Raw genomic sequence first — 12,791 nt, 5'->3', positions numbered from 1 at the left:
CATTTCGGCAGAAATGCGCGTGCGCAAGGCTTCACGACACCAATCTTGCACCAGCGGCGAAATCACAACACATGATTGGCACGATGTCTTCACAACACACCATATGATTGGCTCAATGTATTCACACATGTCGACGTTTTGCCGAGGAAGGGGTGGGATATGTGTAGACAACGGCCATATTGGCATGACAAACTAGCCCCATGCATTTCTATGGAGTATTTTTTGAGTGCTGTGTCTCCACATTAGAAAGTCTCTGGTAAAATCAGCTAGTTCATTTTGTGTATTCTATTGCGTAGGCCTAATTGAAATATCAGGATGTTTGTCAAGCCGGAAATATGCTGAGTTTATTTTTTTTTTTTAAAGGAGTAAATTCATGGTCTGTGATATACAGTTAAGGCCTAACTACCAAACCAATAGGCATAACTCCAATCTGATTGTATGGCTTGAGAACAGGTTACAAATTCCTTCACACAAGGCCCCAGCCGTGGCGCAACTGGCTGGGGCACCTGCACCGTACGCCGGCGAACCGGGTTCGATTCCCGCCCCGTGGTCTTTTCCGGATCCCACCCCGACTCTCTCTCCCACTCACTTCCTGTCAATCTCCACTGTCCTATCCAATTAAAGGCATAACAAGCCCCCAAAAGAAATATATATAATACAAATTCCTTCACACACTGATTGTATAATGGTCTAAGATTATGTCATTATGCAAGGCAGACTTGTGATGCTTGTGTGTTGTATGTTAGGATCAGAATAAGCTTTATTGGGTCAGATTTGTGTAAACAAACAAAGGAATTTGACTCGGGTTAATCTTTGTTCTCAAAGTACAACACTCACTTTACATTTAAAGAATAAAAATAGAAAGGACAGTATAAGAGATATAATATATATATATACAATAACAACACAATAAAAAAAACTGCTACAGGAGGCTACAGGATACACTGCATATATTAATGCATTATCTTATCTATCTCCCTTTTCAATGCAACTAGCGATTGCTGAGCACCTTTACATGTCTGCTTCATTGAGACACATAACTGCTGACATTTGAACAATCAGTGATTTATTTCACCGTTATCTCCTCACGCAATCTTTAGGCTACAGATGGAATTGTCGTCTGAGTGCTCCAGATTCGTGGAAAATCCCAAGCGAGTTACAATTCTTATTTGTGTGTGTGTGTGTGTGTGTGTGTGCACAACCTTACTTGCACAATGCTTTATGACTAGGCTACAGAAATCCAATGAGCTGACATTGCAAATAATAACTAAGGCATCCTCCAATCAAAGATGAATTAAATGACTTGCATTGCGAAAAAAATGAGCAAAGTATAAATTATATGATAAGAAATGAAAAGCGCTCTGTCGTATCTCTGTCTCAGACGAACAGCAGCGGTGTTACGGAGGGCATGATAAACATCCGTCATCATGTCTTGTTTCTCTGAATGATTATCACATGAACCATAACCACATCCACATGACATCCAAGAGGTAGGCCTAGACCACGTGCTCAGACATAGATAGATAGATACTTTATTGATCCCCAGGGGAAATTCAAGGTCACAGTAGCATACAGACAACACACACACACACATTCACTAACAGCAGAAGGTAATTAAAAGTATATAATATAAAAAACACAACTAAGCAATAAGGACAGTAGAAGATAAATATATACTAAATACTAAATATACTAAAATACATAAATGCATCTGGGATCTGTGTGTCTGATGGCTGTTGACTGAGGTCGTTGTCGCTTCATTGTTCGTGATCGCCATGTGGTGGAGGGGTGCAATATCCAGTGATGGTGGGGGTACGATAGCCTGTGATGGTGGAGGTGAGTGTTGCACTGGTATTGAGGGGGTGTGGGTGGGGCTGGAGCTGAGGGGTGACCACCTCCTTGATGTCCCTGTCAAGGCTGCCAGAGTCGTGGACGCCTCAACAGGCACAGGCAAGGAGGCGTCAGGCGGGGATAGGGCGTGAGGTGATGGTGGCTTAGGTCGTTGGGTGTCACCGGGATGCAGAGCTGGAGAGACTGGGAGGCTGGGAGGTGGGGGTAGGGCAGGCACGCAAACAAGAGCAGTGTCTGAGTCAGCAGGGGGTGGTGGACAGACCACTGCCATTGGAGCTGGAGCAGGGCAGTCAAACTTGTTGTAGAAGTGGTTCAACTGGTTCGCCCTGTCCAGGTCCCCCTCCACAGAGCTGCTGTTCTTCTTCAGGCCAGTGATAGTCTTCATGCCGTCCCATGCCTCCTTCATGTTGTTTTCCTGCAACTTCTGTTCCACCTTCCTTCTGTAGTCCTTCGTAGCCTCCTTCAGCTTGACTTTGAGTTCCCCTTGCACGCGCCTCAGCTCTGCCATGTCCCCCTCTCTGTACGCCATCTTCTTCCTATTAAGAAGGGTCTTGACATTGCTGGTTATAATATCCAAGGCTTGTTATTGGGAATTGAAGTGTGAAGTGTGAAAGTGGGTCAGAGTTTGGCCATTTGTTGACAGGCTGTAACTACAGCAGTGTGAGCCATATTTGGAAGTAGGCTGTAGGTTTCAGGTCATGGACGAGATAATTTAGCTTGTAAACTCTGGCCCAGAGGTAGCGAGATTCACCTTTTCCATGGACACAATCTCACTGGCAGTCCACACACAGACACACACACACACACACTTGTAACATTTCACCTACTCTGCATTGATCTGCATTGTCCACACACAGACACACACACACACACACACACACACACACACACACACTTGTAACATTTCACCTGCTCTGCATTGATCTGCATTGATCTGCATAGATCTATCTATCTAACTACAGCAGTGTGAGCCATATTTGGAAGTAGGCTGTAGGTTTCAGGTCATGGACGAGATAATTTAGCTTGAAAACTCTGGCCCAGAGGAAGCGAGATTCACCTTTTCCATGGACACAATCTCACTGGCAGTCCACACACAGACACAGACACACACACACACACACACACACACACATTTGTAACATTTCACCTGCTCTGCATTGGCAGCTTTCCCAGGAACACACTTTCACTGGCAGTCCACACACACACACACACACACCTGTAACATTTCACCTGCTCTGCATTGGCAGCTTTCCCAGAAACACACTTTCACTGTGGCAGTCCTCTCTCTCTCTCTCTCTCTCACACACACACACACATACACACACACACCCGTAACATTTCACCTGCTCTGCATGGGCAGCTTAGGAACACACTTTCACTGGTAATCCTCACACACGCAGAATCATAGAGTAATGTCTATGTAGACCTACTTACAGTACTTAATACCGTATCACCATACACTGTACAGATGCTAACAGACTCTGCTTGAGCCGCAGTCCAAAACCTGAAACTGGTTGAACAAAAAGCCAAAAACAAATTAAGCACCAATATTTCTGTGTAAAGCATTACATATAAGCTGGCATTATACTGTATTAGTGAAGTTTTACCAAATGCACGCTGTGCCACTAAGTCCTTTATTGCCCGGCCCGTGCACTAAATCAATACAATCCCTGGCCTTCTGCCCAGTGGAGAAACTGACGCTGCAGTACTTGTACAGGATAATCAGGTGAGGGTTCAGCTCACCTGAAGGGCTTAGGGTGGATGGAGGTGTGCCCATACCTGTCTGGGAGAAAGGTAAAGTAGTGATTGACTCGGTGGTTGGCTCAGGACGGGGGCTTGCCTCTCAAGCACGCATTGATCATTAACTTTCTGATGGGTTGGCAGCAGTGACACAAAGCGCATATGCCATTATAAAAGGACAAGGCCAGAGCCAGCTCATAGACAGCAAGAGCCTGGGAAAAGGACAGTGTTTTTATCGGCCGCTCTCATCACTCGCCCTCTCCATGGCTGTACTTGAGGGACTTCTCCAGACCCCCAGCACATTCTCTCTGCTGGTTGCTGGGGTGCTGTTGCTGTTTGCCTATCTGTACTCCTCTGGCGTAGGCAGCCCAGGGAAAGGGACAGAGCCTCCGGGACCCACACCACTGCCCATCATCGGCAACCTGCTGCAGCTGGACCTGCAGAAACCATACGACACACTGTGCAAGGTGAGGATTCAGGAATTATTCACATGCATTAAGAATGTGTATGATGTCTATTCTTCAGAAGGAGGAAAAGGTGCAATGTGTTTTCACATCCTTTAAAGGGACACCAGGCAACGTTTTCGTGTTAATTACTCATCTTCGTTAGTCGGTATATAGTTAAATGACTCATTACAGGGCGAATGAAGCCTCTCTCGCCCGCCCCTACTGCCTGTAGGAAGAATATCCCGCTTGCAAGTTCAGTGTATCGTACCCACCGACCGAAGCAGGATCAGTTTACATCCTGCATACAGCACAGATGAAACGCTAGCGATTGTTGCAAACGTGTGTATAATGGCAGAGCCAGCGAAGAAGCAGCGAAAACCCTTGACGGAAGATGCAAAGAAAAGGAAAAGAGCTTCAGACCGAGCGAGGGGGAGTTTCGTAGAGAAAAAGCATCAAGCTTGCCTGGTGTCCCTTTAAGTGTAGTTGTGCAACATAGCAAGAATATAAAAGTGTTACACTATGCAATAATATAAAAGTGTTACACTCTATTGTCTCTTTTTGGCATTTTTTATAATAACACAATGACTACCAGGAGGAATGTATCTTGGAGTATTAATAGATATATAATCAGTACAAATTTCTTATATACTTACTAAATGCAAAAGATTAATTGATTTAAGATCATTAAGACTGTCACAGAGTGGATTCATTATTGTACAAAGGTGTGGCAATCAGTAAAAAGAAAGAGCAAGAGCCAACAGAGGCTACTCCGTTTGTTACATAAGGCAAAGATAATGATTTTCTGTGCAATAGGTACATAGATCAGCAACATAATTACCAACCTCTTTGTCACACTCTAACTGACGTGAAGTCAGCCTTGTTTGTATTGCACATTTCAAATCCTGTGGCCATGTGCTGAGGTAAACAGATTCACAACTAATTTAGACAAGAATGAAAAGAAATGTGAGCAGAAAGAAGGAAAAAGCAGGTTTCAGACGTGCAAAATATAAGGATCACCACCATCAATGCTGTCTTTATAATTTAGCTCAAAAAAAAGCTCAGTTTCTTTATATCTAAAAGCAAAATCTTTAATATCAAAACAAATCTTTCTCGGTTTTATCACAGTTCAATTCACACACACACACTTCATCTAAAAAAGATGTCAAAGGTTTTATTTGCCTGCTCTTAAAAACAAGATATTTTACATCAGTGCTCTCTCTGTGCCTTGCACAAGCATGGCGTGATGTTAATATCTGACTGTACTGACCCACAGCTCTCCAAAACGTACGGATCGGTCTTCACGGTTCGCTTTGGACCTACAAAGACTGTCGTCTTGTCAGGATATAAAACGGTGAAGGAGGCCCTGGTTAACCATGCTGAAGAGTTTGGGGATAGGGGTGTCAGTCCCATATTCAAGGCTATAAACGGAGGACATGGTAAAAGCACTATTTACTTTTCTAGTAGACCATCTGTCTGTGGTAGATGTTTAAAATGAATTTGAATTCATAGCAATATACTGCTCTCCAAAGCAGTATGTCGATGTTGACTGTGAAATGGACATGTTTTTGTACGTGAATGTTAAAATCTTAAGTATTTTCTTTTCAAAGTGTAATATGAACTTTGTTCTCGTGGTTCACTCTACTCACTCCAATTCTGATTCTGCTTCACAGGAATTATCTTCTCAAATGGAGAACAGTGGAAAGAGATGAGACGCTTTGCTTTGACAAACCTGCGGGACTATGGCATGGGGAAAAAATCCAGTGAGGAAAAAATCATTGAAGAGACACGATACCTGTCAGAGGTGTTTGAAAACTTTAAAGGTGAGATTAACACAAACTACTTCTTGCATTTATACAGGTTGTGATGCTAAGATGTAGACCTCAGTTTAACATGTCTAGGGCCTACATGGTGATTGACCCTGATGTATTTACACCCAGGTAAAGCATTTGATACGACTCAGCCGGTGAACTATGCTGTCTCAAATATCATCAGTGCCATTGTGTACGGCAGCAGGTTTGATTACAACGACCACAGGTTCAAAGCCATGGTCAACCGAGCCAATGAGAACATCCGACTCGGTGGATCTCCAGCCGTTCAGGTGGGTTACTCTTAGTCAGAGAATGGCCTGATGCCAAGTTTAAAGGTGGTGTGTGGAGATCTTTTTTAGTTCAGCCTGAACCAGAAACAGCAACAGAGTACAAATAAATAACTGTCATAAATGGCTTTGTTTTGTGTAGCACAGATGAAGTTAGCGTCAGTCTGATTCTATTGTAATGCCACATTGTAATGTATCGTCACTGTCGATGGAAGAGTGTTGTGTGGCTACCTTCAAGATAACTGGAATCCAACATAATTGCACATAGCTCCTTTAAACTCCCCCGCCTAATGATGTCCTATTGTGAAATGTGGTAAAATGTCAAATGTAGATACTAGCAACATTGCAGCAGTGCAGTAAAAGTGCAATTCTAATCTAGCAATAGGCTACAATGGTTTCTTGAGGGTGACCTTTTCCCCACAGAACTGTAGATTCACATGGAAAAATCCAACGTCATTACATACGCACTCTTGTTAATGTGTACACCTCGCTGACATCAGAGTGTGTATATTGACTTGCAATAAGATGTCACACAGAACAACAGACACAATATACAATGTAATATACAAAAAGTACACAGCGTGTAAATGTGTAGGGACCCCCCCCCCCCCCCCCCCCCAAACTGCTGCTTTTACATGCGCCACGGCTGACTGTGCTACCTGTGTTTGCAGCTCTATGCCATGTTCCCTTGGCACCACTGTGTTTGCAGCTCTATGCCATGTTCCCTTGGCACCACTGTGTTTGCAGCTCTATGCCATGTTCCCTTGGCACCACTGTGTTTGCAGCTCTATGCCATGTTCCCTTGGCACCACTGTGTTTGCAGCTCTATGCCATGTTCCTTTGGCACCACTGTTTGCAGCTCTATGCCATGTTCCCTTGGCACCACGGCTGACTGTGCTTCCTGTGTTTGCAGCTCTACGCCATGTTCCCTTGGCTCGGTCCGGTGCTGGCAAAGTGGCGAAAGTTGAAAAGCACATCAAAAAAGCATATTGAAGAGATGGGGAAGCTGATCAGTGAGCTGCAAGAGACTCTCAACCCCTTTGAGCAGAGAGGATTTGTGGACTCCTTCCTTATCCGAAAACAGAAAGAAGAGGTAAACGTTCTGAATTATACGGATTCCTGTTCACATATCTGGTGGTAATGTAATGAATTGTTGATATTTCCATGTCCCAGTTATACAGCCACTAGGCCTACAGATGCACATGGAATAATCAAATGCAATCACACTGACTGACAATAAATGTCCGTTGCAATATAAAGCTTATGTATATGAATTTCAGGGTATAAATCATATTCAATTCACAAGTAGGGATAAGTAAATTATGAGGTGAAACATGCCATGGTCTTCCTGTATAAAGATTGTCCCTAGAGGTGCTAAAGATACCTTGTGTCTGTATTGTTTTGGCTTCTAAACTGGGACTGTGTTGGACAGGAATCTGGACATAAGGATACGTTCTTCAGTCAGGAGAATATGGTCTACTCTGTAGCCAATCTGTTTGCAGCGGGCACAGATACGACAGGGACGACTCTGCGCTGGGGGCTGCTGCTTATGGCCAAGTACCCTCATATACAGGGTAAGAGGCGGAGTCGGAGAGCTAATGCATTTCCCTTCAAATTCACAATCTTGCACTGAAAATATTTTGCTTTGACAGAGCTGACATCAGATATTGATATCTGACTAGTGAATTGTAAAGGACTATTTGTTTTATCTTTTCTCTGTCTATATCTGTTCTTTGCTTTTATTTATTTAGGTGCATTGAATTGCCTCTGTGTGCAGAATAATGGGCTAGTGCTACATTACTTGCCTTGCATTTGCCTCACTAACTGCTGCAAATTTGCTCACTGAATGGCACAACAGCTTGCAAAACATGTGATTTAGCTGAGATCACAATCATATAGGAGCAGTAATTAAGTTGCCAGTGCTCACTTGAAAAAGAGACTTCTGTCTTAATGTGACCTCCCTGGTGAAACTAAGGATAAATAAAAAAAAAAAAATGAAGTACACTGAACTCCATGGTGATTCATTTGCAGACCGAGTCCAGGAGGAAATAGACCGGGTGATTGGCGGCCGGCAGCCAGTGGTGGAAGACAGGAAGAGTCTGCCCTTCGTGGATGCCGTGATCCACGAGACCCAGAGGCTAGCCAACATCGTGCCCATGAGTATCCCGCACACCACCAGCTGTGATGTCCACTTCCAGGGCTTCTTCATCAAGAAGGTTTGATCTCATTATTTATACCGTATGTCATTACATTTTATGGTTACGGTTATGGGATTTGGCAGACGCCTTTGTCCAAAGCGACACAAATACAAAAACAACATAATATTTAAAATTTAACAGGGAACAGATTAGAATGTTGGTCATTTTAGTAAAATGTATAATTTTATGTATCATAATGTGTAGTAAAATTCTGTATGCTGTATTTCTCTTACCTTTCCAATGCATTTACGGTGTATATTGCTGGCTTTTTCTCATTTGGATATTGGTAATCTATTTTTACTGTAAGAAGTGTCATTAGACAGAGATAAAAAAAGCAAAAAAAAAAAACAAACAGATGTCACTATTTAAGATGTTCAAAAGGTGTGTTTTCAGGCTGTTTTGATGCATTGTCAGACTATAGCTTTACCCAAAAAAATCCCTGTGATATCTCTGTCATTTGACCCCTGACCTGTGACCCTTGACCTGTCCTGTAGGGCACGACGGTGTTTCCCCTGCTGACCTCCGTGCTGCACGATGAGTCCGAATGGGCCAAACCATACGCCTTCCACCCTGAACACTTCCTGGATGACCAGGGGCGCTTTGTCAAGAGAGACGCGTTCATGCCCTTCTCTGCAGGTGTATATATTTATATATTTATATATATTTATATATTTATATATATATCGTTGGTCAGAATAATGTACTTACCTTCCAAGAGCTATCATGCTTCTTTTAATTGATGGTGTGTTATGATTCTTGGCTAATTTTTCAAAATGTTTTTTAGGGTCTTTTTTAACTGGTGTAGTTCTTCCAGACAGAACCCTATAGGTCTCTCTATTTAGTTTCTCTCTCTCTCTTTTCTCTCAGGTCGCAGGGTGTGTTTGGGTGAGAGTCTGGCTAGGATGGAACTCTTCCTCTTCTTCGCGTCTCTTCTTCAACGCTTCCGTTTCACTCCTCCTCCCGGCGTCTCCGAGGACGAGCTGGACCTCACCCCGGCGGTGGGTTTCACCCTCAACCCTTCCCCACACAAGCTGTGTGCAGTCAGTCGCTCCTAGGTTCCTACCACCATGTATATGTAACCGAGGTCGTAATTTGTCCGCCTCTCACGCTCACGGCCCTCAAAGCCGCACACCTCAACACACACACCGACATGGGAGTCAAACGCTCTAACCACTGAGCTAAAAGCCCAGGCTTCCAACTCAGCGGTTAGAAGCGTTCTTAAGGGGTGTGAGGATTTACACGGGCAACTAGCACGCTAGCTCAGTTCGCCTCCGTTACATATAGAGGAACCTCATCACATGTTTAAATGTAAATATTATTTAGCGATGTAATACTGAGGTAGTAGTGAGTAGCGATGTAATACTGAGGTAGTTTGATTTATTGCTACCTCATATTTTAGTCTGTATAGGGATACAGAGAATGTTTGACATTTTGGTATTGTATTTTGTTGTGAAAGTGTTCTTGAACTGAATTTCCCAGTTTTTTAAAAAAAGAAATCTAATTATTTTAGATTATTGTATTAATATAATATTGTAATGGTATTCTTATTCTGTTAAATATTCCTATAAATCAGCAATATGTTGTGTAATGACCATTTCTGAAGTTTTCTTTGTAACTAATGCACCATCTTTAAATTAATTTTGATGTTAGTGTGTTCATCTACAGGCCAGATAAACACCACTGTTGTTAGAACAGGACACCATTATGTTGGCTACAGTAGCCAAGAGACACCAGCTAGCTTGCTAAAACAAAATAGCTTGCAGCTGCTTTAAAAAAAGAAAAAAATCAACTTTTGAAGTTATCCAAAGAAAGAAATAATAAGAAATAATAAAAAACAAGTCATCCTTTAATAGTCCTTCATACTCTGTGTCAATCTCTTTTATTGTCAAAATCCTTTAAATAAGCATAGTGAAGAACACATGTCCAAAACATACTGTACACTGACACATGTACACACACACACACACACACACATAGAAAATATAGATGTCCCATCTTGTGGTGTCCTGTGGTGACCAAGAAAGTTATTGCAACACGTCTGTATCAAGAAAATTGGTTTTCTTGACTAAAAACACAGAAAATGATTAAATGATTTTAGCACACAAATAATATGTGGAGAAAACAGATCTGTAAAAAGGACAGGAACTAATCCTGAAGCTGAGGCAGGAGGTACCTTATTGTCTGTGGTGGTGTTTCTACTTGGCCTGATCTGATCATAGTGCTCAAATTGTCATTATTATTACGTATTCACTTTGCCGACACTTTTATCCAAAGTGAGGTGTAGACATCAGTTATTACAGGGACAGTGTAGCAACTGCATGCTAGCCCAGCTCTTCAGCCACTACACTACAACCGCCCCACACAATCAGCATCGTGATCATGATCACAATACTTTTTTTAAATCGACGTTTTACATCTTTTTTTAATGCATTCAATCTCCTTTGACCTGTTCAATATTTAACATTTCACAGTGAGACTAACTGGCAGCAGAGCATTTACAGAGATTTTATTCCAATGTGCACCTGACCACCTAGCTATCAATACAAGTTTACAAAAGTACACTTTGGTCAGGGTTTGGTGTGTGACCACATCTGTCTTTAAAATACCTGCTTGCGGTCATACCATGCCGATAAAATACCTACGAGGATCACAACATTGAGGTACAGGAGTAATCAGGATATTTGGGAATATGGGCTGGTGAATCCCAAGTGTACAGGAGTAATCAGGATATTTGGGAATAGGGGCTGGTGAATCCCAAGTGTACAGGAGTAATCAGGATATTTGGGAATAGGGGCTGGTGAATCCTAAAGTGAATCCTGAGGAATAATCAGGATATTTGGGAATAGGGGCTGGTGAATCCTAGCCTGGGTGTTCCCATGCTGCCTTGCGCGCGATTTGATTCACGCTGCTAAGGCAGCCTGGAGACCATGGAGCAAATTTTCGCCTGAGATAGGGAACCAATCACAGAACAGGGGGGAAAGCAAGACGATGATGAGCTATGCACAGACACATTTGATAGACACCCGTGGCACCCAATAAACGGATCTGGGCATTTTTTTCAAATACGAGAAAATGAACGTTTGGTTCCCAGACCACGTCTCATTGAGAAGTGGTGGCGCTAGCCAGGCTAGGTGAATCCTACGTGTAGCAGCAAATTGGTCAGTGCCAAGGTCAGGGGACGATTCCAGCACTTGCTTGACTGTTTTGTCAGTGTTTCACAACAAATATTTTTTTTTTAATCAAATAGTTTTTTTTTATTTTGCTTGTGATGCACAAACGTTGTACAACTACTGTTTCCACATTCTACATCAACATTTACTTTCTTTACATCAACACTGTGCAGAACACTGAGATCCTTTTAATTTTCTTAAACGTAAGACAACAGTAAACCAGAGGCTCTGTCTCAAACCTTTAAAATGAGAATGTTTATTTTACTGGAGTGCATCCTTGAGAGACTACAGTATTAATAATCAAACAGAGAGAATAGATATGAAACAAAACAAAGGCTTTTAGTCAGTAACAGTCTGCAGCCAGTCAGAAACAGCAGCTCAAATAAAACGTCATCTACAACTGGGTCAACTGAAAAGGTTTCAGCATATGTATGTATGTACTGTATGTGTTAGGTACAAAAAGAAATCTCACCACATTTCTCATTTGAGGAACTGAAGTTCAGAACTCCCAACTGTTTTGAGAGAATTAATGGTTTGTGAGATCACGGAGCTAAATATCATGGTCTTTCTGCCACTTTGGTCACCAACGTATTCTACTTTTTTTAGTAGAGTCCATTTTATTTCAAATAAATAAAGTATTGTTTTTCAGGATTTTCTGTTATTTTTTCTTGCGCTTCAACATTCTATGAGAGAATGAACAACAGTTATTGGAGACAAGGAAAACACAGTGCTTTGGAAAAGTATTTAAAGCAACACCAAAGAACTTTCCCTCTGTCGCACGCACGCTATTTGTTTATCCAGCACCGGCTTTGCAAATAACGATGTCCACAGACAAGGTAGAACATGTTGCACGATTTATGAAAGTACGATGTATTGCGACATCAGATGCAAGTCAAATTTGTAATTTCTTATGTCTCATTCCATCGAACTACAGATCCACTACCCGATCTGGCAAACTTACATAGTGCGGTTATAGCCGATAGAGGGCCGCAAAGCGAATGCAGAAGTGCTGTTCACCCTGTTACAAGTTGATGAACCACTGAAACGATTTTGGAAACATTATTTTAAGGTACAAACAACTCTTTGGTGTTGCTTTAAGCCCATGAAAGTATCACTATTTTGCCGATTACTAAGGTAACTTAGAAACATTTTCCCTTTCAATATTTTTAATGTGGAGGTACAGTATACTTCTAGTTATTCCCCAAATCAAACAATTGTATCTACTATTATAAATAAATAAATTAAAACTGTTTTCTATAAAAGAAAAATCCTTGGAGATATGAAATATTAT

At 42.0% G+C, this 12,791-nt stretch overlaps 1 protein-coding gene and 1 long non-coding RNA gene across 2 annotated transcripts; one reads left to right on the top strand and one right to left on the bottom strand.

The window, feature by feature from the left end:
* Positions 1 to 3,714: 3,714 nt before the first annotated feature.
* LOC121705292 (cytochrome P450 2K1-like) lies at positions 3,715 to 9,546 on the top strand. Its single transcript, XM_042086195.1, has 9 exons — positions 3,715 to 4,058; positions 5,311 to 5,473; positions 5,708 to 5,857; positions 5,975 to 6,135; positions 7,046 to 7,225; positions 7,565 to 7,706; positions 8,164 to 8,348; positions 8,825 to 8,966; positions 9,198 to 9,546. The coding sequence occupies exons 1-9, from the start codon at positions 3,855 to 3,857 to the stop codon at positions 9,383 to 9,385; spliced, it is 1,515 nt and encodes a 504-aa protein (XP_041942129.1). The 5' UTR covers positions 3,715 to 3,854; the 3' UTR covers positions 9,386 to 9,546.
* Positions 9,437 to 12,346, bottom strand: LOC121705300. Its single transcript, XR_006030754.1, has 3 exons — positions 11,473 to 12,346; positions 9,572 to 11,189; positions 9,437 to 9,528 (listed from the first exon to the last, which is right to left on the bottom strand). It is a non-coding gene; the product is annotated as an uncharacterized LOC121705300 (long non-coding RNA).
* Between the last annotated feature and the right edge of the window lie 445 nt (positions 12,347 to 12,791).

The sequence above is a fragment of the Alosa sapidissima genome, chromosome 3 (assembly GCF_018492685.1).
Source record: "Alosa sapidissima isolate fAloSap1 chromosome 3, fAloSap1.pri, whole genome shotgun sequence".
In the NCBI taxonomy this organism is placed as follows: Eukaryota; Metazoa; Chordata; class Actinopteri; order Clupeiformes; family Clupeidae; genus Alosa; species Alosa sapidissima.
This window is presented reverse-complemented; position numbering and strand designations above follow the sequence as displayed.